This window comes from Periplaneta americana, chromosome 3, assembly GCF_040183065.1.
Source record: "Periplaneta americana isolate PAMFEO1 chromosome 3, P.americana_PAMFEO1_priV1, whole genome shotgun sequence".
NCBI lineage: Eukaryota > Metazoa > Arthropoda > Insecta > Blattodea > Blattidae > Periplaneta > Periplaneta americana.
The window spans coordinates 206185442-206212722 of NC_091119.1; the positions used below are offsets into that span (position 1 = coordinate 206185442).

The 27281-nt window shown below is 36.6% G+C and overlaps 1 protein-coding gene across 1 annotated transcript; it reads left to right on the plus strand.

Annotated features, from left to right (window-relative positions):
- Position 1: 1 nt before the first annotated feature.
- On the plus strand, positions 2 to 16410 carry LOC138697082 (uncharacterized). Its single transcript, XM_069822678.1, has 6 exons — positions 2 to 44; positions 7812 to 7939; positions 8154 to 8235; positions 8323 to 8369; positions 11412 to 11447; positions 16270 to 16410. The coding sequence occupies exons 1-6, from the start codon at positions 2 to 4 to the stop codon at positions 16408 to 16410; spliced, it is 477 nt and encodes a 158-aa protein (XP_069678779.1).
- The last annotated feature ends 10871 nt before the right edge of the window (positions 16411 to 27281 follow it).

A 27281-nucleotide genomic window follows, 5' to 3' on the forward strand; every position in this document is an offset into this window, starting at 1 on the left:
GATGAAGGCCCTTCTTGTGTCCCTCGCAGTGCTCGGGTTCTCAGGTGAGTACCAAATGTGAAGGGAACGTCATCAGCTCTGTGATCGTTGTGCAATGTGAGCGGATACAGTTCTATCGTTGTAAACAAACGGTTCTGATGGAGATATTTTGATGTGTAATATGGCTTTTTTCACACTCGGTATAGGAAGTCAAATTCACCTGACAGTGTTTTAAGAAATTAAACGACCTTAGAAACTTCTACTATAAGGCCCGATTGTATAAACCATTTAATCTTAGATCAGAGGTTAAATTGATCCTTGTTTCAGCTGAACTTGGAATTTTGTGTTGTGTAAAGTCTAATCTGAGATTAATTTGTCTCAAACCAAAGTCAACTTTGACTGAAGAAATTTCTCCGATTAAGTTACATGATCCAAGTTCAATTATTTATTTTCTGTTTGAAATATACGAGTGACAGATTGTGCAAATAAAATATTCATTATTATTAATATTAATAGATATGTTAGGTACATTCATATATATATTTATTTCAATTTCTTGCCTTAAATCACAAACATTCTTATATTTTATAAGACTATCGTGTTCAGAAGTATCAAATAACATAACCTATAATTATACGAGGCTTGTTCTTAAAGTAAGTTCCAAAAGGGTGTAGACAGTAAACGGGAAAATATTTACAAACCATTTTTGTAGCATTGTATTCCCCACACTTCAATTACTTCTCACCATGATCTCCACCATTATTGAGGCATTTATCGAGTCGTGGCACACGTCTTTCTATCCCCTCATTGTAGAATTCACCCGCCTGCGAACCACTCCGCATCATTTTGGAAAATTCAAGGAAAGCGAAGAAATTGTGAACCTCCTGTCCTCATGAATTTTTTCATCGACAGCACGCACCAAATCGTCATTGATCAAAGATGGCCGGCCGGTACGCTGCTCATCATGCACAGAGATGTGGCCCTCGTTGAACTTTCTAATCCATCTCCTGACCATTCCATCACTAATGGCATCATCACCATACACCTCACAAAATTGACGATGAATGTCAGCTGGTTTGATGTTTCTCGCATTCAAAAAAACGGATAACAGAGCGCATCTCACAGTCGGCGGGGTGCTCGATCTCTTTAAACATTTCAACTGATCACAACTAACCACACACACGGACTGAAGCTCTGAAACTGCATGCACAGCTTGTCTGAGGACTGAAGAAGAAAACACGCATGCGCAAAATAACGATTGCAGCGATGTGACGGCTATAATTGAAAATGGAACTTACTTTAAGAACATGCCTCATATTATGTTTATAACAACCATTAATTATTAATGGATATGATAGGTACATTCATAAATGTTCAATTAACTGTATTACTAAACGAAAATTGTCGTTTTATAAAGCTTTATTATGTTTAGCAGTATCAAACACCATAACATAATAACAACTTGGAGAACAGTCAACCATCTTCTTATTGTCCGCCATTATTTACATTGTACAAAAAAAAAAAACAGTGTCTCCAACAGAGTGTAATACGGAAAGTCGCCAAAAGTACTTGTAAAGTCGCTAGATTTCTCATTATCAACAAAGAAAGAATAAATTTTGTCACTATGGGGTGCTGAAAAGGTCACTAAATCCCTATTTAAGCAATATAAAATTTAAAAGAAATTGTTGTTGAAAAAGAGTTAAAGTCGCTAGATTGGCAACACTGAGCAAACCTGTGTAACATGGTCCGCGCATCACGTATTTCACCTGTTTATGCGATGTTGCCAAATCCTTTTCACGTGAACTTAGATTGCATTTGAACCAAGATAATTTGATCGCAGTAAAGTTTTATACAATAGAAGAACTGTCTGAACTCGGTTCACTTTTCGATCTTCGATCAAATTTGATCTTTACTCAGGGAGTTTTATACAATTGGGCCTAAGTCAACTAATAGAGATGTCACTTTATAGTGTAGAACAGGCGTGCACAAGGTTTGCGCTCTCCGAGCCGGCTCACAGCTCATGAGCAGATATGCAGATATTAGCTGCGCTCTGTATAAGGGTGGACTGGAAGAAGGGGTGATCTCGTACAAAATATACACAAAAGAAAGTATACTATTACGAGTGTTTATGAAATGAATTCCCGTTCAGTGTTTGCAAAACTATCTTGGACTATTATTAATTAATAAAGAAATATTTATTTTACAGGAATAATAGAAATTATATAGCTACTTAAATGTACAATATCATTTTGTTATGTTTTTATTTATCAGTACACCAAAACGAGGTTTTATGCTGTTGGCAGCTGAAAGGAACAGTAGCCTACTGATCGTAATGAAACATCAGTTACAGATGTTCGATGTCTGCCTTTATTAAAGTTGATTATAGAAAACAGTTGCTCACAAATATAAATGTTGAGCCAAACATAGCAATCATTTTCACAGCCAGCCTGTGTAGTCGTGGATATTACCGCTAATGTTTAGTCTTGTAAAACTCAACCAGGCTAATACTATTATTCAAACGATCTTTAGCCCTTAGGTCACATTAAAGATCAATAAGTTCGAGCTATAAACCGTTAAATGTTATGTTCCGTCTTTTAGATTCCTCCATACTGTACTGTAGCAGTAGGTAAGCAACGTGAAGCAGTTACTGAGAATAGGCCTACACACTGCACTCCACTAGATAACTGAGTGGTCGTTTCCCCCTCCTCTACCTACAGCAAGTCTATGTCATTCTGACGTATCTTCCTCTCCGTTTCGGCGAGCGGTAAACACGGCTCTCCCGCTCCGAAGGAGCGCGCGCGCTCGTTGAGCGCTGTTTGTGCTGGTATGATATAAAGCCTATTTTAGGTACCTAAAGTAAGATTTTAGAATTTCAAAATCCGAAGTATACCCGTTACACGTTATGCTGAGTTTTCTATTATAATTAGTACATCAATAATATGTAATAATGTCGTTTCTTATATTTCCTGGGTAAAAAAAAAATCCCAATTTCAGTCACATTAATTTCTTACTCGTGTTTGAATTGTATCAAACTTATATTAGGGTACAATATTGTACTTACTGAACTCATTTGACATTACTACAAAGCTGTATTTTTTGCCCAGTTACGTAATACGCTTCCACAATAACGCTGTTCGTAAGGTGGAACAGATTAATGTGTCAACAGACTGAGTACATTTACATTACATTAAATTCAATTTAGACAGCAAATCTGGAAATTAAGTTTTGCGCAATATACATATTTACACACAATAAAACCAAGATAAATTGTAAGCCTCACTCGTATAAAAGCTGCCCAGTCTAGTCCTGCTCAGCATTCACGATGAGGGCCCTTCTTGTGGTCGCTGCCACATGCCTAGGAGTTCTCGGGTTCACAGGTGAGGGAATGTCATTAGTACTGTTATCAATGTGCGAAGTGTTTCTGATGTAGATTTTTTATATAAAGGCCTAAACTACTATTCACTATTTACCTAAATGACATCCTCTCGACTCTACAGCACTGTAACCATCACCTTTACGCAGACGATTTACAAATCTATATCCAGACAACCCCTGACTCACTCAATGACGCAATACAAAATCTTAACGAGGACCTTGAATCTATATCTGCATGTGCCAGAAAGTTTGGTTTGACTCTAATGCAAGAAAATCACAAGCAATCCTAGTGGGACATCAACGTCTATTATGAAACATTACTCCTGCTCTTCCAGTCAAGTTAAACGACACAATAATCCCTTTTGCTTCCTGTGTTAAACACCTTGGAGTTTACTTTGATACGCATTTAAACTGGAATTACCAAGTAACCCATATTACCAAAAAAGTGCTTTCCATACTTCATTCCTTAAACAGCATTCGAAAATTCCTTCCGCTAGCACTCAAGAAAATACTAGTGGAAACACTAGTAATGCCCCACTTCGATTATTGTGATTCTCTACTGACCGACCTCAATGTCAACCAGTCGCAAAGATTACAACGTGTTCATAATTCTTGTGTTCGCTTCGTCTGCGATGTCCGTCGAGCTGACCACATTACCCCATCCTTCCAAACTCTAAACTGGCTACGGCTTAACGAACGTAGAAATTTTCATTCCCTTGTTCTCCTTTTCCAAGTCCTTCACACCTCTACACCTACCTACCTTGCCTTCCGTTTCAGTTACCTGTCATCATATCATAATCTCTTCACACGCACGCAAAATAGCAGCATACTAGCCATACCAACACATAAGACATCATCGTATTCATCATCATACACAATCTCGCTCTCGCGCTTGTGGAATACCCTAACCAGTGACATCAGAGACTGTCGGAATTTAGTAGCGTTCAAAAGCAAACTTATTAAGCATTTTCTTACTGCGTAGAGTAGGTTTAATTTATACTTAATCAATAAAAAGAAATGCTTCTCTCTTCTTCACTTTTACAATAAACTGTCTAGCTTTTATTAATCTTTTAGTACTTTGATTTTTATTGTATTTGTAAATTTAATATTAATTGTAATTATAATTGTAATTCTATTCTTAATATTGTAATTGTAATCCCCTGATGGCCTTATCTCTACCAGGTTAAATATATATATAAATAAATAAATTTATAAATTAATAAATAATATAACTGTATTCAAATTCACTCAGTGTGTGTCATGAAATTAGAAGAGACTGGAAACTCATAGTGTAAGAGAACCAAAAGAGATATTGAAATAAAACAAACTGAAGCGTGGGTAGATATGGTGAGCGATGGTTCTGTGGTATGGGGACTCTTGTTTATTACCCATTGTTTCGCTGTAGAGAGCTCTATTGTTATTCTAAATTTGGGGCTGTTGGATTTGCATAAAGTACAAACAGTGTTCTTCGTATTAGATTTAGACAGAAAACGCAAAAGTCTGTTTTCCTGTTTCGGACACACTTACTGTATCTTGCGTGGATCATTTTACCGCAGCTAGCGCAGCTATTTCTTATGACGTTGAGCGCGATACTCCTTTCGTAGCTATGGGATTTGCAAGTGAGTCATAAAATTCGCCAGCTCCCTCCTTAAGATATTTATATAAATTTTGAATGATTTTAGCTGACTACATGTATGAGTTTACTGCGTCCAATTGGTGACGCACAACATTCATTTTCATCATCACTATAAATATTTCGAGACACAGATATCCTCAGAACGTCACATTCTAACAAATTGGTTACACTTTAACTCCAAGAGAAAAAAAAAAAACTTAGAAGCAAACATTCTCATGGTGGCAGGTAAAAAAGTTAATTTTTTTTTCTAATAATGTCAAAACAAGTGCCACTCGAGAGCAATTACGAATGCCGCCAGAAAGTAGGGGAGAGTCGGGTAGTATCGGACATCGGGTAATATAGGACAGTGAGTTTCTTTCATCTACCACACGATGATAGTACCTGATTGACGTGGTTACGTTTCTGTGATGTCGCATAGAGAAACGTAACCATGTCATTCAGGTACTACCATATGGTGGTAGATGAAAGAAACGCACTGTCCGATATTACCCGATGTCCGATACTACCCGACTCTCCCCTAAGTTTTCCTTTGGCTGTTTACAAAAAGAAAACACAATTTCATGAAAAGTTTCATTGGAACAGATACAGTAGGCTAATTGGTGAGCTATTTTTTCAAGAGATTCCCGACCGGAATTGAGGCATGTCATATCGTGGGATGAACAGAGATGTAGACGGCGATCCCAGATGGTAGACTTCTACGACACAGGGGTACAAAAGTTGATCCCATGATATGACGAGTGTCTCAATTCTGGTGGGGAATATGTTGAAAAATAACTGAACAATTGCTGTAACTATTCGTATAAATATTTCCTTGAAATTGTGTTTTCTTTCTGTAAACGGCCCCAGGAAACTTATCTCCTGGACGGCCCTCGTAATTGGGATCGAGTGGCCAAAATTTATATAAGCACTTCTTTTGACAATATTAAGGTGGTGGACGAAAAAAATAATAATTTTGTGCCCCCATGAGAAAGTTCGCTTGTTGGTTTCAAACCGAAAGCGAGGAATTCCAACTAGCCCCTTCAAGTCAAGCATTGCAACAGCGCTTATGTCATGTGCCGATACGTTTCACTGGCTGAAACATCAATGTACGAACAGTACGTAAGCCATTACACTGGGAAAGGAAGATTATTTTGTGCTGTGTTTTGCTATTTCATTTTTCAAGAAGCGTGGGAGGAATAGTTTTTATTTCGTGCTGATGGCGAAAATATGAGGTGTTTAATTTGTCGTAAAATGTTAAATGGAGTATAAAAGAAGAATATACGATGTCTTTATTCTTCTTTTCATAGACCTAAAGATTACCACGACCTTAACTGTAAGTTCGATATTTCATTAATAAACAAAGAATAAAAACTATCTAAACATCACAATAACAAAAGTAGACAACAAACACACATTCAAGGTATACAGAAAACCGGCAACAACAACAACAACACACATACAGAACACATCCAACCACCCCACACAACACAAACAAGCTTCATTCCGAACACTGGTACACAGACTACTCAACATACCAATGAACCAACAAGATTACAACGAAGAGCTAAACACAATCAAATACATAGCACAAGAAAACGGATACAACCCCAACATAATAGACAACATAATACGTAAGACAAAACATAATCAAAAAAAAAAACATGAGAATACAACACAAACACAAAAACACAAAAAAATACATCATACTAACACACGAAAACAAAAACACACACAAAATTGCAACCTCATTCAAGAAATTAAATTACAACATCGCATATAGAACAAACAACACTCTACAAAAACATCTCAACACACAAACAACAAAAACAAACAAATACAACCACATAGGAGTATACAAACTCAAATGTAACATCTACAACAACTTCTACATAGGACAGATAGGCAGATCGTTTCAAACACGTTACAAAGAACACATCACAGCCATAACAAAATTACAAAACACCTCCACATATGCAGAACACATCACAAATGCTAACCACACCCACAGAGACATCAACACAGACATGGAAATACGACACATCCAACCAAAAAGCCAGAAACTCAACACACTAGAACAATATGAAATATACAGACACACGAAAACACACCAACGAAATTCTCAACGCACAACTCAACTTCAAAACACATACACTCTTTGACTCTACACTTTACCACAGGAACACACCCTCACAGGAAACAGAAGAAGTGGCGCCAAGACCAACAACGACCAGTTCTGAAGATGACCCATAAATAGGTCGAAATATGTAAACGAGGTATGTTGAAATTTAACACAGGAAAGTCTTACCATACATATTCCGAAGTGATACTGTGTTAAAAGTTGTGTAATCAAGATGTACATATATAAAAACTATCGACTTCCAGTACTTAGAGCAGAATACTTCGGCACATTTTGGACGTAAGTAGTGTACTTTACATTTTCCAAATTTTGAAAGTCTGCTCATAATAATTATTATTATACAATCATAATTAATAGGAGACGAAAAAATGAGCAGAGGTGATGTTTAACATTACATCGTTCTTGTTTTCCGGTCGCTCTCTGTTTCGTTCACTTCATTACCAGAGGAGACACTCACTCACCCCTACCTCTGCGATAGTGATATGCGGGTTTCGTTTCAGTTACGTCACAATCTTGTGGCTCTTAGTTAGCTACTGGGATAATGGAATGAATATTAATGTATCGCCACAGGAACTCTACTAATAGAAAGCGGCTAAAAGAGTAAGTGCGAAAGTCTGTGACAATAATAGAAAAACGAGCTGTATGTTTATAAGAAATTTATCAAATGGCAATTCTAAGTGAATGAAAGATATTTCTGCATTGCAGGCAATTCCTCGTCCCCTGATGTGGATCTGGCCGAACTGATAGACGCTTCTCCTGTCGGACTCGAACCCTTCACCGCTGTTCATTTGTCACGATCACGGCGTTACATTGATTACGAGGCATGGTTTGGGGTAAGTCATCCATTCTCTCCATGATTCCACACTGAGTTCCTTCTTCGGTCTGATAGTGCTATCATAGCGAAATGTGTTTTCAGTAAGGTTCGCAGCATACTGCATCGAACATTCTGTTCCAAATTCCTTGGTCAAATCTGAACCGATTAACTTCGAATCTGGTTGAAATCAATTCGCAGTTGTTAACAGTTTATTTTGTATTTATGTTTTCTAGTCATGCTGCGGGAACTACAACCCGGCTATGGTGAAGGAGGAAAAGAAATATGTAAACGAATGTATGGGTTACGTGACAAACAGTAAGTACTTCATAATCGACCCCGTTAAAAATCATTTTATGAATGAACACTAAACATATAAATAATATAACTTCTTCCATATTTCAGAAAAATACAGTTGTGCTAAAGAGGAGGTAACAAATCAAATGTATTACGTAAGTATTCTTTTTTGTCAGAACTTACATTATTATATGCTTGCTTACTTACTTACTTACTTTCAAATTACGTTTAGGTGACATGGAAGTTCATTGTCGCCCTCAGATAAGAACGCCATCGGTCCTATTCTGAGCTAGATTATTCCAGTCCCTATCATCATATCCCACCTCCCTCAAATCCATTTCAACATTATCCTCCCTTCTACGTCTCGGTCTTCCCAAAGGTCTTGTCCCCTTAGGTCTCCCAACTAACACTCCACATGTATTTCTGGATACATCCATACGTGCTATATGCCCTGTCCATTTGAAACGTCTGGATGTAATGTTCATAATTGTATTATGGTAGGTGAAGAATACAATGCGTGAACTTCTACCTCCAATCTTCTGTAACTTAATCCCTCTTAGCTCCAAATATTTTTCTAAGCATCTTATTATCGAACACCCTCAAACTTTGTTCCTCTCTAAATGAGAACCAAAGTTTCACAACCATACAGAGCAACCGGTAATAGGCCTATAACTGTTTCACAAATTCTAACTTTCAGCTTTTTGAGAGTAGACTTGATGACAAACGTTTGTCAGCCAAATACGAATTTCCCATATTTATTTTGGGTTAAACAATCCAAATTCCCACATATATTCATAATTACTTGAAATAATGTCGGATTAAAACAATCCAAATTGCCACATATATTCATAATTATTACTGCTTGAAATAATGTCGGATTAAACAGTCCGAATTCCCACAGATATTCATAATTACTTGAAATAATGTAGGATTAAAACAATCCAAATTGCCACACATATTCATAATTATTACTACTTGAAATAATGTCGGATTAAAAAAATCCAAATTGCCACACATATTCATAATTATTACTACTTGAAATAATGTCGGATTAAACAGTCCGAATTCCCACATATATTCATAATTACTTGAAATGATGTCGGATTAAAACAATCCAAATTGCCACACATATTCATAATTATTACTACTTGAAATAATGTCGGATTAAAAAAATCCAAATTGCCACACATATTCATAATTATTACCACTTGAAATAATGTCGGATTAAAGAGTCCGAATTCCCACATATATTCATAATTACTTGAAACAATGTCGGATTAAAACAATCCAAATTGCCACACATATTCATAATTATTACTACTTGAAATACTGTCGGATTAAACAGTCCGAATTCCCACATATATTCATAATTACTTGAAATAATGTCGGATTAAAACAATCCAAATTGCCACACATATTCATAATTATTACTACTTGAAATAATGTCGGATTAAACAGTCCGAATTCCCACATATATTCATAATTACTTGAAATAATGTCGGATTAAAACAATCCAAATTGCCACACATATTCATAATTATTACTACTTGAAATAATGTCGGATTAAAAAAATCCAAATTGCCACACATATTCATAATTATTACTACTTGAAATAATGTCGGATTAAACAGTCCGAATTCCCACATATATTCATAATTACTTGAAATAATGTCGGATTAAAACAATCCAAATTGCCACACATATTCATAATTATTACTACTTGAAATAATGTTGGATTAAACAGTCCGAATTCCCACATATATTCATAATTACTTGAAATAATGTTGGATTAAAACAATCCAAATTGCCACATATATTCATAATTACTTGAAATAATGTCGGATTAAGACAATCGAAATTGCCACACATATTCATAATTATTACTACTTGAAATAATGTCGGATTAAAAATATCCTAATTGCCACACATATTCATAATTATTACTACTTGAAATAATGTCGGATTAAACAGTCCGAATTCCCACATATATTCATAATTACTTGAAATAATGTTGGATTAAAACAATCCAAATTGCCACACATATTCATAATTACTTGAAATAATGTCGGATTAAAACAATCCAAATTGGCACACATATTCATAATTACTTCAAATAATGTCGGATTAAAACAATCCAAATTGCCACACATATTCATAATTACTTGAAATAATGTCGGATTAAAACAATCCAAATTGCCACACATATTCATAATTACTTGAAATAATTTCGGATTAAACAATCCAAATTGCCACACATATTCATAATTACTTAAAATAATGACGGATTAAGAGAGTTGCCAACCTGGATAAGTATTTTGAAATATTACAAATAATTGCTCTAGGGTTGTAATTAAAACTTCTCCTACCATGTACCGACACCTATAACAAACTTCTTGCTGAAAATCAGTTCTTCGTGGTCTAACGTACGTATTAACATTTTTTTAAAATACTATTTTCAAAATATATTATCGTGCGAAAATACTGTACAATATACGTTTGTGAAGTGCATTACAAAATCTTTCCCTCGATTTTGTAAAAAGCACTTTCCAACCTTGCATTGTAATATAGGTTACTATTACGTGTTTTTTATTGTATTATGCTTTTGTTTTTATTATATTCTCTTATTCGTTGTAATTATGTAGTGTAGTAATATTAAAACATTTGATTAAGTTAATGGCTGACATATACATCTGCTGTCAGGCAGTACATCTCACTTGACGATGTGTCAGTGGAAGAACAAATTATTTGTATACATCTGAAGTCTGATTAGTGTAATATGTTACTAGTCAGCGGTGTATGCAATGGAGGGGAGAAGGATGTGGCCACTTTACCCCATTATCTCCTGGATTAATCGCATCATTATTGGTGTCACTTATGAGGACAGTTGAATAAACAACTAAAGTGAATTGCGCAGAAATAAAGAAACATTTTCATAAGACGTCGATTATTGCAGCAGGGGAGAGCAGGAAGTGATACGAATAGTACCAGACCTTCAGTCTTTTAATTTATAACTTTCAGTGAATGTTTGAAAAAATCCATTCTTCTCCCTTATTCTTGGACAATAAAATTAAAACCTGTATGCTGATATAAACGAGCGGAAAACATAATCCTGGAAGAGCACTGAACATAGTAGACTTAAATAGGGGCTAATCATACTGAAATGACGAAGTATTAATATATGAAAACTCATGTTTCAGTGTTTCATGGAATGCCTATGCAAGCATAGAGGCTTGGTAAGTTTGATTTATATGAATCAGTACATAACCTTCTGCTACTTCTTTTAAATTCTGGCTTTAATATGCGACTCATTATTTCGTTTTGTACTTTTTGAGAATGTATCACTATTAAATCCTTCAACGTGCACTATGATATGAAGAGTCCACTGCAAGAGTGATGGATGTCATTTCGAATACATTTTGCAGGAGAAGCAATTGAAAGTTTGAAATGCTTAGCGCTCAAAGTTTAACTGTGATTTTCCGATCATTACTGGACAATGACTATCAGTGTTAATGCCATATAACTCTCTATGTACATTCTATATGTCTTAAGCTATGCATTGACAGTCTTGGTTCATTTTCGACAAGAAAGTGACATCCATCATTCTTGCAGTGGACTCTTCATATTTATTTATTTATTTATTTATTTAAATATTTATTATTTTGCTAATAATTGTAACATAAAATATAATATATCTTATGATCTATATATATATATATATATATATATATATATATCTTATAATGATCCGTAATATCTACCGGACGTCAGAAACCTCTATGTTCAAAATAATTTAATAATAACAGAGGAATGTAAACTGAGTATTTTCAAATAGAAGACTAATACACAGTGTGCAAAAACTGGACAAATCTAACGGACAAAATTAATAACTTCTCTGCATTCTAACGAATTATGACACTTTGTACAGGGACATCATTTTATTTTTACTTCAATTTTTATTGTACCTGAGTTTTTGAATGTACTTCACTCCCACCCCTTCTACTAATGAAGTTCAACCGTCCTCCACACAGATCCAAGACCGCATATATAGTCATAGCAGTGGCGTATTCTGGTTTAAGGGTCTGGGCTACCACTGACCCTATTATTACGCAAAATATATTTAAAAATCCCTATAATAAAATTCCTTACCTATTTATATGTGAATTCCAGACGTCTTGATTGGGACGAAAATACTTTGATGATTTCGTCATTGAAATTACAGTTGGGCCGCTTGCGAAGTTTCTGTAGAAATTATTTTTCAATGGACATCAGTGCCAAGCCGGATAAACGTTCTTGTGTATGAGTTGATCTACAGTAGGGTTTTGTTCTCTTCAACGCAGAAAATGTTCTTTCTACCGTTGCTGACGTAGCTGGTACTGTCACAATTAATGTTGCCAATTTAAGGACTTCAGGAATAACTTGGTTCAGCTGGTTTTCATATATGGCAGATAATATTTCATGGATAGGTTTGTTCGAAAAATCAAAGATTTCTGCTGAATATATTACAATTAATTCATTTTTCACACGCACTTGATCAAAGTGACTGTTATAGGACTGAAATAATTTGTTTAGTGCCTCATTCGGGAAGTTTTCTCTATAAGCAGAAAATTTTTGAGAATTTAGAAGATGTGTGAACTGAAGCTTTCCATAATCAGAAAATCTGTCAGTAATTTCCATGTGCATACGATCTAGTATGCTGTAGTACAGCTGCCTGTATTTCAATTCATCATCTCCTTTTCTTCGCTTTAATGGTGATTCCATTGTATTGGCCGAAGAATTTTCATTTTCCATATTACTCCATATGGACGGAAACCCACTACGTCTGAACTCGAATATAGTATTTTTTAACTTCGATACCTCTTGCAACCAGTATGCTATGTCTAGACTTTTTGTCTGAAGAATATTGTAGAGCACATCTGTATGTGCGAACACTCTAGCATAGACTTCAAGAAGAAATATATTCTGAAACTGTGTGAAAAAATACAAATATCCTTGAGCCTGCACAATTACACCATCATCCCAGTTTTCTTCAGAGTCATTAGAAATGATATTTTCAAAAAAGCAGTCAGTTGTTCTCTGTATTCCTTCACTGTATTTACAAGCCGAGATGTAAAATCCCATCTAGTTGGTGCTACTTTTGGGAGTTTCTGTTTCATAAATATCTTGAGTTTTTCTGATCTTTTAGGAGATGATGAGAAAAATGCAGCTAAACCCGACAATGTTTTGAAAAAAATGCAGCATTCTGGAATGGATGAAGTAGTTTGTTGCAAAACTAAATTGAGAACATGGCTGTAACAATGGACAAATAGTGCTTGAGGATACTTTTCTTGAACTTTTGTTTTTAAGCCATTAATATTTCCCGCCATAACTGAAGCACCATCATATGTCTGTGCAATTAACTTATTGCCGACATTGTATTCTGCTATAACACCTTCCACATTCTGAAACAAAGCAGCAGCAATTTTGTCCAAACTGACATTTGTGAATCCTACAAACCGTTCTTGAACATTGGCAGTACTATCGACGTATCTTAAAACAGTGGACAATTGACTCTGATTAGAGCAGTCACTTGTTTCATCAACAACAATGGCCACAAAATGTGTTTCTTCAATTTAAGATTTTATGTTCTTTATCATAATCCCACTTATAGCAAATATTAAGTCATTCTGAATTGCAGGAGAAGTACCACGAAATACTGTTGAACTCTCAAGATGATTGGCCAGTAAATGGTCAAATTCACTTAAGGAACTTAAATATTCAATATAATTTCCTCTATTGTCTGATTCCACACTCTCATTATGACCCCGAAAAGCCAATTCTTGTTTTCCTAGAAAGCAGACTGCGTTAATAAGACGCAGTAATACCTCCCGATTTTTTTTTTCACAAGATCATTGTGTTGATTGATGTGTAGAGCTCTTTGCTTATCTAGCTGTAAATCAATTGTTTTCTTCCCAAAGTTTGCAAAGTTCATGCTACTACAAATATGAGCTTTTGATTTGTCGTGTTTTAGGACTGCCGTTTGAAGGGAGTTCATATTAGAAAACCCCTCTTTTGACCACACATTAGTTACGCGGGCTAAATAACAAACATGTCCAGCAAAATAGTTTAGACAGTTTAGAACTACCACACAACCAATTCAACTTACCATATGATGTTGAAGTGAAATGGCGTGTGTACTCACGCTGTTTTTCTTTTACGTCCATGGACAAATTTAACTCAGTAGTTGATCTTTCCATTTTCACAATTTCAACTTTCTCGTTGTATGTACGACGGTTAAAAGGCACTTACACAAACCTCCTATTACACAGTCATTTTCAACACAAACCTCTCCAGAAACTTGTTCTACCATATTTTTCACAACATCACTTAATTGGGAAATTAAAAACTTAATAATTAACAATTAATATAACTCTTAGACACTCGAACAAATCACAAATTTAAAATACTGCACTTCAAGAACGCAATCACATTGATGAGCTAGCGTACTAAGCGTATTGTTGCTTCGCGCCTGCGAAGAAACCGATCACGAGAGCGGCAACTCACCCGGCCTACACTGCACGACGGAAACAGAAGGGAGAGGGGGACGGGCAGTTGTGCGACAGAACAGCGTTAGCGGACGGTCACAGGCTACCCCTCGTAGCAGCGGTTTCTCCAGCGATGCCGCCTTGACAACTTGTTTCTTTTCGAGAGCAGAGAGCGCATATAAATCTAACGATTACCTTAATTTTAATTACTGTGGTAAAACCAATAATACAAAATTATTACATTATGTAATATTATAAACTTTTTCTTTTGTAATTTCCTTGGGCTACCGCCGGTAGCCCCGGTAATCCGCAAAATACGCCCCTGAGTCATAGTAGCCTTACGGTCATAGTAAACAGTACGTTCCAAAAATATGTTCGCGTTTTCCAGTGACGAAAGAGCTTTCAATATTGAATTATTTTCGCACAGGTACTGTCGTCCATTTGCCTACGTCGTATCCCGGTTTCCCCGACCAGATTTTATTCTCCAGCTAGTGGCTCGGCTGTCTTAGTTCTTTTCTGAGAACATTAATTTCTGTTAGGAATTGGACGTCTACGTAATATTATACAACTATTTTAAAATAACTTAAATGAATGGGCCTCGTTAAGTAATTAAATATCACGTGATTTCCTCCCTTTCTACGACCCTACGACATAACCACTTGGACGGACAGTAGATAGTATGTCTGAGTAATTTTATCTTTTCGGTTCGGGCAGAAGAGAAGACTGAATTTACAGTACGTAAGGTACTCTTTTATAGAGTAGGTACAGAATTATTTCAACATGAATTACTAGTACGAAGGACGAAACAGGTAATTGGGATTAGGTACAATAAGCTATAGTGCGATAATATACACATTAGAGCTGAAGCCTGTATCGAAATGAACGGCCACCATTTTCAAAAATGTGTTTAAATATCCATATTAGGATTATTTTTCAATTTAACTTCATTCTCTATATTGTACGCTAATTTGCTGTAGACAGTATAATATACACTGCATAATGAATACGTCTACATGGACAGCTCAGTTCGTGAGTAAAAACAATCACTGTTAATACTGTACTGTATTTTGATTAAACAAAATACCTAATGAAAATTATCAAACTCAAAATAGCAATATTTCCCAGTTTACGTAAATGCATGAACTACTTTTCTTCCCTCCTATACCTAGTAAAGTCATTTGTTTGTACATTAGGCCAGTATCATCGAACTCCACTCGTGGAAGGGGGTAGCAAACGGCGTTGATCCAAAGGTATAGCCAGGTTAATATTTAAAATGTTAGTAATAATAAAATGATGTCCCTCTATAATGTTTTACCTTTACAACTGTCCATATTACCACCCCGCAGCGAGTGATCTTTCCCTCCTGAGTTACCTGCACTTACATTGTTACACACCGAACGAACAATCTCCATTATATGTTACATAAAAGGTAATCGCCTTGAGGCCGAATAGATGGCCATTCTAATCTATATAGAAGAAATAAAAAAAAGGAAAAGATATCGTTTTGAAAATATATTACTCTATTTATTTTCAGTGTGACAATGCGGGATTTCTGAAGGAGAAACCCTACAAAGAGGAGTGCCCACAATATTACGCCCAGAAGGAATTGAATAAATTTCTGGGAAAGATGTGTGAACAGATCATCTTAAGAGCCAACAGAGAGAGAAAAGGTTAGTCAATGATTCTCCTGAGTGCCATTATGTGTATGTCCTGAAGTGAAGCTGGGATTTTCATTTAAGAACCCTATCAAAAACATTTAATAACTTCTTTTCATGTCCGAATGCTCTTTCGATGTATGAATTGATAAATTTCTTTCACAAATTCACGCCAATTTCCCTAAAAGAAATGAATAGTGATTTGTAACACTTGACACAGGCATGCTGAAGGAGGGAATACTTACTTACTTACTTACTTACTTACTTACTGGCTTTTAAGGAACACGGAGGTTCATTGCCGCCCTCACATAAGCCCGCCATTGATCCCTATCCTGAGCAAGATTTATCTAGTCTCTACTATCACATCCCACCTCCCTCAAATCCATTTTAATATTATACTCCCATCTACGTCTCGGTCTCCCCTAAGGTCTTTTCCCCTTTGGCCTCCCAAGTAATACTCTATACGCATTTCTGGATTCTCCCATATGTGCTACATGCCCTGCCCATCTCAAACGTCTGGATTTAATGTTCCTAATTATGTCAGGTGAAGAATACAATGCATGCAGTTCTGTGTTGTGTAACTTTCTCCATTCTCCTGTAACTTCAGCCCCAAATATTTTCCTAAGAACCTTATTCTCAAGAACCCTCAATCTCTGTTCCTCTCTCAAAGTAAGAGTCCAAGTTTTACAGCCATACAGAACAACCGGTAAGATAACTGTTTTATAAATTCTAACTTTCAGATTTTTTGACAGCAGACTAGATGACATAAGCTTCTCAACCGAATAATAACAGGCATTTCCTATATTTATTCTGCGTTTAATTTCCTCCCGAGTGTCATTTATATTTGTTACTGTTGCTCCAAGATATTTTAATTTTTCCACCTCTTCGAAGGATAAATCTCCAACTTTTATAGTTCCATTTCGTGCAATATTCTGATCACGCGACATAATCATATACTTTGCATTTTCGAGATTTACTTCCGACCCTATCTCTTTACTTGCTTCAAGTAGAATTTCCGCGTTTTCCCTTATCGTTTGTGGATTTTCTCCTAACATATTCACGTCATCCGCATAGACAAGAAGCTGATGTAACCCGTTCATTTCCAAACCCTCTGTGTTATCCTGAACTTTCCTAATAGCATATTCTAGAGCGAAGTTAAAAAGTAAAGGTGATAGTGCATCTCCCTGCTTTAGCCCGCAGTGACTTGGAAAAGCATCAGATGGAAACTGGCCTATACGGACTCTGCTGTACGTTTCACTAAGACACATTTTAATTAATCGAACTAGTTTCTTGGGAATACCAAATTCAATAAGAATATTATATAAAACTTCTCTCTTAAGCGAGTCATACGCCTTTTTGAAATCTATGAATAACTGATGTACTGTACCCTTATACTCCCATTTTTTCTCCAATATCTGTCGAATATAAACAATCTTATCAATAGTCGATCTATTACGGAAGGAGGGAATACATTTTTATATACGGCAACATATTCCTCTTTCACGACCTCATAGCTGACTGCGTCATTTAATTTGAAAATACTTTTCATTACATTAAAATTAAAAGTGTTTTTCAAAATTGCAGATTTACAAATGGGTCTTTTAATTTGATTATACATTCATTCACCCATCCATCTATACATCCGTCCGTCCATCCATCCATTCATCCACTCACTCACCCACCCACCCACCCACGCACCCATCATCCATCCATGTTGCGGATTGTTCTTGACCCGAACTAACGTGGGAAGAACATATTAAGCAGGCCTATAGTGCTGTCAAATTATCAAGGGTGGTTTGTTTATTGAGAAATTTAAAACGTTATGTGCCACATTAATGTCTTGGAATAGCTTACTTTCCATATTTTCAGAGCATTATGAATTATGGTTTACTAATCTGGAAGCAAACACAAACCAACAGAAGAAAGTATAATATGCAGAACTAGACAAGAAGGTCAAAAGAGAGATCAGGAAATACTTGAGGGAACATAACACGAACATGGTCAGGAGAGTGATGGAGAGTTCGAAGTCGGTGAAGAAAATAAGAAAGGAGATGTCAACAGGGAGAAATTGGATTCTAGGAGTCAAGGGCGAAAGAGAAAAAAGACTGGGTTCAAGAGAAGAAATTGTGCGCGACGCTACGGAACTTTATAAACAAGGCTACACAAGCAGATTGGAACAAGATGATCCCATTCAAGAATATAAGATTCCAGAGAGCAACCATGAGGAGTTTTCTAGCACCATGTCCATCATCCCCGCCGAGGTGGAAACAGCAATAAGGGAGACAAAGTCGGGGAAATGCGCAGGCGATGATGGCATCTTCAACGAATACCTCAAACTGGGAGGCCATGACCTAGTACCAAACCTTTTTAATGAGATCCTAAAATCAGTAGAAATATCCCATGACTGGAAACAGAGCACGATAATCCTACTTCACAAGAAAGGAGGAAAAGATGATATCACCAACTACAGGCCGATCAGCTTATTGCCAAACCTGTACAAACTGTTCACCAAGATCATAACTAAAAGAATGACAAAGAACTTGGAAAAGAATCAGCCAATGGAACAAGCAGGTTTTAGATCGGGATTCAGTAATATTGACCACCTCCAAACAACTAACCAACTCTTTGAAAAAGTACAGGAATTTAATCTTAAAGTATTCATAGCGTTTGTAGACTACAGCAAGGCTTTTGATTCTGTAAAACACAAATATATCTGGCAAACTCTCGCAAACCAGGGGATTCCAAGCATATACATCAGGCTCCTAGCAAAGCTGTACGAAGGGTGTAAAGCAAGAATAATGACGGAGAGAGAGGGAGAAAACTTTGAACTAGCAGAGGAGTGAAACAGGGGAGACCCGCTCTCTCCGAAGCTCTTCACATGCTTGCTTGAAAACTAATTCAGGAAACTGAATTGGGAAAGTAAATACGGGATCACCATAGATGGACTGAGAATGAACCACCTCCGGTTCGCAGATGATATAATATTGGTAGCGAAATCAGCAGCAGATCTAAAACAGGTGCTTGAAGAATTGGACAGGATCAGCAAAGAGGCAGGCTTATCCATGAACCCAGAAAAGAGGAAACTAATGACTAACACGTCTGAAGACCGGATCCACTTAAATGGCCAGCCACTAGAATATGTGGAAGATTATACCTACCTGGGCCAGAACCTATCCTTCTCCAGCAATTCAGAGAAACAAATAAAGAGACGAATCAGCATGGCATGGAAGAAGTTCTGGTCTCTAAAGTTCATACTTACAGACAAATTCCAGAAGCTAAGCTTAAAGGTTGAGACCCTGGAAAAATGTGTATTACCTGTCCTACTGTATGGATGTCAAACCTAGTCCCGAACATAAAAACAGAGGCGTATGCTTCAAACCTGCCAACGCAGTATGGAAAGAAAAATCCTGCAACTTTCTCTGAGGAACAAAGTCAGGAACGAGGAGCTACGCAACCGTACCGGCTTAAAAGACGTCCTAATCACCGCAGAAAGCTTGAAGTGGAAATGGGGAGGGCATGTGGTAAGGATGGACCACAGACGATGGACGCACAGACTGACATTGTGGGATCCCAGGGTCGGCAGAAGAAGAGTGGGACGCCAGACAACTAGATGGGCAGGTTTCTTCAAGAAGAAGGCAGGACCACATTGGACGAGCAGTACAAGAGACGGACAGCTGTGGGGAAATCTAGAAGCCACCGTCCTCAGTGTGTAGTGTGGTGCGAATCTTACAAGTGCAAGTGTTCGTGTACATGGAACACTACTTAGGATCGGCTCACCTAACGAGTGAAGTCTACTGAGCCAAGCCCTGTCAATCAGGAGGCCCTTGCCCTTACGGGATCTATTAGGCTAAATTTATTTTTATTTATTTATAACCTGGAATAACAGTTGTCACATACAGAAGATATTTTTAGGAAAAGAAAGGGCAATGAGAGCCATAACTGGATTATACATTCTTGAAGGAGTTATGTATGGCTATGAGATAAGAAATTCTAACAAGGCTACGAGTTGTTGCAGCTCACATTTCTGGTAACTGGAGAACGGTCACAAACTGTTACGTTGCTTACTACTTGCGGTAACATTTAAATGGCAATTGAATTCACGCCCACTCGTCATCCTAGCCTTTGATATTCACACCTGCTTTCTTGCATTCCAGACTATCTTTACCAATTCCACTAACAAAGTGAGGGGCCCGAGATCAAAATGGGCTATGTCATCCAAAGTAAATTTGAAGAAAAACGCAAAAATGTCCTACATCTCATACAAGAAAGATACAAATGCGGGAATGGCTCTAATTGATGAAGACTTCAGTAGTAAACATGCCTACCATGTTTATTCAAATCATAATGTTCAAATATTCGTTTTGTAAGAAAATTTAAATTTTGATATCCCATTTTGATGCATTTATTTTGAAACTCATTACACTAATTTTACATTACTTGATCTAATTATGCTTTTGAACATGATTTCGTTAAAATAAAGATTTCGAAATACTTTTATTTTATTTTTAATAGCACTATTCCCAAAACAGTCACAAGAAACTTCAAAAACTGGAAGTGTTTACTTAATAATTAGAGTAATTGAGGGGTTTGGTGCAAGAACCTGATAAGTCCAGAAAAACACTTTTAGAGTAAATGCAAAAACAAAGTTTGACATCCATTAAAGGCATGTATTTTTAGGAATTTTGAAATTGTAATTGTACTGGACGATTTCTGTATGTGTTATGTGTGTTACATATGAATATCAATTATAAAATTATATATGTGCATTTTAAAATTAATTATATATTTATTTGGACTTACCTGGTTTTTGCACCAAACATTTAAAATCTGACATATGATTTGGGAAAGATCATTATTATGTAAGTAAATATCATGAAACACAAAATATAAACAATACTGAATCATATTTTTATTAGTACCTATCAATAATCTTACAATATTTTTTACATGTGAATCATATTATATTACCAAAGTGCAAATTTTTACAGTTACAATAACTTCTGTTCAATATTTAGATACTTAAATGTACAAACGCCATCCGAATTATTATTAAATTACAGTGTTTACATTCTCAATAAGTTCTGTTGAATTGGATGATTAATTTATATGTATGGTTTCATGCTGCACTTAATACGTACCATAATACTAATAATCATAAATTTATCAGAATACCAGGACGTACAGAATTGGTAATATTGTACATAAATAAATATAGTACATTACAATATATAAGAAAATAGTAGCTTGAGAATTTAGTAGAAAGAAAGATGCATTATATGAAGAAAACGCCAGTATTGTGTTTAGTAGGTTATTCAATATTAGTAAGAAGTTAATGAAAAAATTGTGGGTTAACTTGACAATGAAATAGAGCAAACAGGAAATAAAATTAATTGGAGTACAATATCCAGTCCAAGTCTCTGACTTCTTATTCTGAATCATATGAGCTATGTTCACTAGCTTCATTGGCACTACCTTGAGAATGATACAGTTTAGAACCCCATGTCTGCTGAAGCAATGTATTTCGTTGCCAGTTTCATCACATCTTCATATTTAGCCTTTTTAATAGGCAATGGCCCATTGCACAATAATATCTCTGGAAAACCAAGGTCTCCATTGGTTGTTTTCTTCAGTGGACAGAACTCTGAAATAACTGTTGTCTGTTGATGTTGGCTGACTTTCAATATGTATTTGTGCTGGGAACTGTATTGGAATACTTTATACTGAGAAATTTTGAAAAGCTCATTGTGTCTTGTTTTCATGTTTACTTTAAAAAACGGTTTGAAGTGGTCTCTGTAGTTTTTGAACATGGTTTGAGTGACAGGAACAACTGTAAATAATTTAGATGATTTCCTGACAAGTGAATGCCATTCTTCAGGACTATGTAATCTAGTTATAAGCCTTTTTTTCTTTTCAATATTGCCAAAGTCCCTGTCACAGGGCAAAAACGAGTGCCCTCGTTCAGGAAAATGATGTGTAATTATCTGAAATCTATTTGAATGTGTAAGACTGAAAAGATATTGTACCAGTATTTTATTTTTGTTTTGTGAAGCACAGTTGTCTGAAAAAAGTACAAGTTCAGTAGTATTGGGGGAAACTACAACTGGTACATTTTTTCCACTGCTTGAGACATATAATTCACCTCTTAATCTTTTCAGTTTGTCCCTATTTCTGTTCAATTTACTGGGATCACGTTTTCTTTTCCTGGAATGTTCACCATTATCACTATCACTGCTTCAATTATCAGATGACATCTTTGAAAAACACAATAAACTGGAAAGACTACACTACATCTCGTTCATGCAGTCATTTCACTAACAGGAAACAGCTGCTACGCTTGTGCTGCCATCTTTTGGTGCAACAACCAGACAAGTCCAGGACTGGTCTGATTCTTGCTCCAAACACAACCATGGTCTCTGTTGGCAACTAAGCGTATCTCATTCAGATAAGTCCACACAACTCTGGTTCTTGCATCAAAAGATGCGCACTATCGTATTATATATCATGCATACTTTATCTCATTTTTGACCAAAAGTGGACTTATCTGGTTTTTGCACCAAACCCCTCAATTGCATGGTTTTACGAAAATTATAACAAAATCATTCTTCAAACATGTTCACAGGAATCTTTAACAAGGAAAATATCCGAGCGTTTCGCATGGGACTCGCATTCGGGGGGGTCCGTGGTTCGATTCCCAGACCAACTAACCTGAATGTTGCTTAGGCAAATGCCGGGTTGGAATTTTCATTGCAATGTTCCATTTTTCTTCCCCTCCCGTTTAGAAAAAGAATTTAGATTTTCATATCAAATAATTCATCTTTCTCATCTCATTCAATAGCCAACCGTCCTTTGGTTCCCACCGTTCCGCTATATTTTTTATTTTTAATTTAGTAGATTATTTTCCGACGCTTTATCAACATCTTAGGTTATTTAGCGTCTGAATGAGATGAAGGTGATAATGCCGGTGAAATGAGTCCGGGGTCCAACACCGAAAGTTACCCAGCATTTGCTCATATTGTGTTGAGGGAAAACCCCGGAAAAAACCTCAACCAGGTAATTTGCCCCGAGCGGAAATCGAACCCGGGCCACCTGGTTTCGCGGCTAGACGCGCTAACCGTTACTCCACAGGTGTGGACCTTCCGCTATATCTCTGTCAGGATTCATTCCTTAAGAGCACTTCCAAGGGCACTCCGACACCTTGGAAGGGCCGTTGGAATGGATCCTATGCTGCTTGGTCACCTTTTCGGTGTGAGGGTAGGAAGCCTCCATTGGGTGAGCAGATGAGGGGTGACATGCGGCCGGTTGGCTGGTACACCCTCATCCCCATTCATCCCATAAATTCGGGGTGCACAATAGGTCTTAGTATGATCGATGTGCAAAGGGTCGTCCTAACCTAACAAGGGAAAAGCATGTGCAAAGGCCATTAACGTCCTCTTCTCCATCTTGTTCGTTTGTTGCACATTCCTGGTCATACGAATTTGCAGGTTTATCTGCGAATGGTCTTCTCCTTCCCAGAACAATCCAAAATGTTTCTACAACAATCCCCCTACATCCATGATGTATCGATGTATTGATAACCTACAGAAAAATTTTCCTCGTTTGCATAGTCCATATGATAGTTTGCTCTAAAAGCGTAAACATGCTTGTCCTTTAAATAAGATGAAGGAAAAAGGTGTTTAAATTCTGAGATCTTAAATAGAATGGAGCTGGTCGGTTTCATCATGTCTTTTGTAAACTTCTTTCACTTACGGATTGGACATTCTTCATTGCCAACCTTGATTACAGTTGCATGTTCCCCAGTGATAATATGATATTCTTTTGGCAACACAATTACCTCTTAGGTTTTTATTTGATTCTCCACTTTTCCGAATATATTGTCGCAGGGTAGAAAACTGTGTCCAAGAAGAGGGAATAGAACCCCGTCATATTTCAGCTTCACTGTAGAACCATCAACAGATCATCGATATTATAGTAGCATTTTGTGACTCTCATCCATTTGAGACCAAAAGAATGTTCTCAATTCCATTCATATCATTACATATTAGTCTATTCCTTCAGAATTTCCTTTAGAAGTCTCATGTTCTAGCATGTGTAAGAAAATGCACTATGTCTCAATATTTTGTCTTATTTCTGCTCAACTACTGTTTCATTGTACATGTAATATTGCTTGGCTTAATATGTTGCTTGGTTAGAAGACGTAGAAATGTCAAATTTTGCTGACAATCATAGATCAAAGTGAGAAGGTCTGGAGACATCTCATTCTTGATTTCATAAAAAATTTCACTCTTAGCAGATGAATACGTTGAGCAGTCATAGCCTGTAATCTTCTGTCTGATGTAGTATTACCGTAATTCATAAATTAACGCCTATTACATAGTTTAAATAAATATTTTTCATAGCAATACAGTCCTTGCCTTATAAATTAGAACAGAATTGTAAAGGTATAATTACTGTGTAACTAAGGTCTAAACCATATTAGTTTTCTGAAGAATCTAGCGGAAAATCGTAAACCACGCAAACTTTGAAAAACATAGACCATTCTGTTTCATGTGCTCTGGAAATAAAACGTAAATATATGAAATATAGCCCATTTTGATCTGTTCAAATAACGGTTGACATACCCCATTTTGATTAATTCATTAATAATAACATATCCCATTTTGAAACAAGTACTAATTTTCTCCATGCATTTTACATGTCTAAAATAAACCATTTTGAAACTGCACCTTTCACAGTGTAAAGTCTTCAACCCAAACTTGCCAATGACGTCAATAACTCATTTTCTGAAAAAAGTCACATAGCCCATTTTGATCTCGGGCGCCTCAAGTCTTTTCCACATCAGTAAGATTGGATCTTTTATTTCTCTACACACCATCAGTTTTGCGGTTTATTTTCAAAGAACAATAAATTCCAAAGATATCGTAATATTATAAAGGTTTACTCATGTGACGGGGCTGAAACGTGTTCACAAATGAAGAGTCCACTGCAAAAATGATGGATGTCACTTTCTTGTCGAAAATGAACCAAGACTGTCAATGCATAGCTTAAGACATATAGAATGTACATACAGAGTTATATGGCATTAACACTGATAGTCATTGTCCAGTAAAGATCGGAAAATCACATTTAAGCTTTGAGCGCTAAGCATTTCAAACTTTCAATTGGGTCTCCTGCAAAATGTATTCCAAATGACATTCATCATTCTTGCAGTGGACTCTTCGAATGTTTACACTCTGACACGGACTTCCTGATTCACACTATTTCCAGCTTCCGCGAGAGTTAACTTCCATCCGGAAATGTTGGTGGAACAGAAATGCACCAAATAATGATAAACTAAATAGTTAAATTTTTAGCTTTTGTTAAAAAAAAAACAATATTTTGATGCATTTTAACATATATTGAGTCTACACGTGTGGAGCGCGTCTGGCCGCGAAACCAGGTGGCCCGGGTTCGAATCCCGGTCAGGGCAAGTTGAGGTTTTACCGGGGTTATCCTTCAACCCAATACGAGCAAATGCTGGGTAACTTTCGGTTCTGGATTCCGGACTCATTTCAGCGGCATTATCACCTTCATTTCATTCAGACGCTAAATAACCTAAGATGTTGATACAGAGTCGTAAAATAACCCAATTAAAAAAAACATGTGTTGATGAAACCATTTGCCTACTATATACGTAGCTGTAATTAGAGTTCTTACTTTTCAAGTTTTGTAATATCTTCCTCCCACCCTCCAATCGATTCTCCCTGGCTGATAACTATAATAATCTGTGGCGTCACAACCCTTGAAGGGCCCAGACCGACAAACCGGCTGCTGGCTTCAAGTTCACATGCCGAAGCGGAGGTAAACGATCATCGAACTAGAATGGAGGTATCGTGTGATTAGCACGATGATCCTGCAGCCGTTAAAGTTCACTTTCGCAACCGGATTTCGCTACCTATCGTAGCTCAAGTGCATCACGATGCTGGGTTGGTACCGGTTCCATACACTGGCCGAAATTTTATGAGCAAATTTCTTTCCCCATGAGGAATCGAACCAGCGCGCATTCCGTAACGCGATTCCAAGACAGGATGCCATAGACCACGACACCACGGCCCAGGACGGCTTAAAACTAATGTGGGTGAAATTCTGGTCTAATAGGTTAATATTTAAGGTATACTCATTCCAAGTGAGCGGTTATTCTGGGTAGTACGTTGGAACCAAGTTTTAATTACTACATGAATCAATTAATCGATGTATCATTTTTTAATGTTGTAGGTAACAACATGGAACAATTAAAACAGTGACAATGGCTTCGTTCAGCCGGGACAGCAATAATTCAGCTATTCATTTTTTTCGGAATATGTATGATACGAACTTTGTGTTAAATATTAACGTACCTTGTTAACATGTTTCGACCTATTTTCGGTCATCTTCGGAACTGGTCGTTATTGATCTTGGCGCCTCTTGTTTCCTGTGAGGGTGCGTTCGTAGTGTAGAGTCAAAGAGTGTATGTGTTTTGAAATTGAGTTGTGTGTTGAGAATATCGTTGGGGTGTGTTTTCGTGTGTCTGTATATTTCATATTGTTCTAGTGTGTTGAGTTTCTGGCTTTTTGGTTGGATGTGCAGTATTTCCATGTCTGTGTTGATGTCTCTGTGGGTGTGGTTAGCATTTGTGATGTGATCTGCATATGTGGATGTGTTTTGTAATTTTGTTATGGCTGTGATGTGTTCTTTGTAACGTGTTTGAAACGATCTGCCTGTCTGTTCTATGTAGAAGTTGTTGCAGGTGTTACATTTGAGTTTGTATACGCCTGTGTGGTTGTATTTGTTTGTTTGTGTTGTTTGCATGTTAAGATGTTTTTGTAGAGTGTTATTTGTTCTGTATGCGATGTTGTAGTTAATTTCTTGAATGAGG

Excerpts from the sequence above, each read along its gene's own strand:
- LOC138697082 (XM_069822678.1), top strand. The coding sequence starts at position 2 with ATGAAGGCCCTTCTTGTGTCCCTCGCAGTGCTCGGGTTCTCAG. Across the intron at positions 8,236-8,322 it reads TATGGGTTACGTGACAAACA|AAAAATACAGTTGTGCTAAA; the intron begins GTAAGTACTTCA and ends TCCATATTTCAG. Across the intron at positions 8,370-11,411 it reads TAACAAATCAAATGTATTAC|TGTTTCATGGAATGCCTATG; the intron begins GTAAGTATTCTT and ends CTCATGTTTCAG.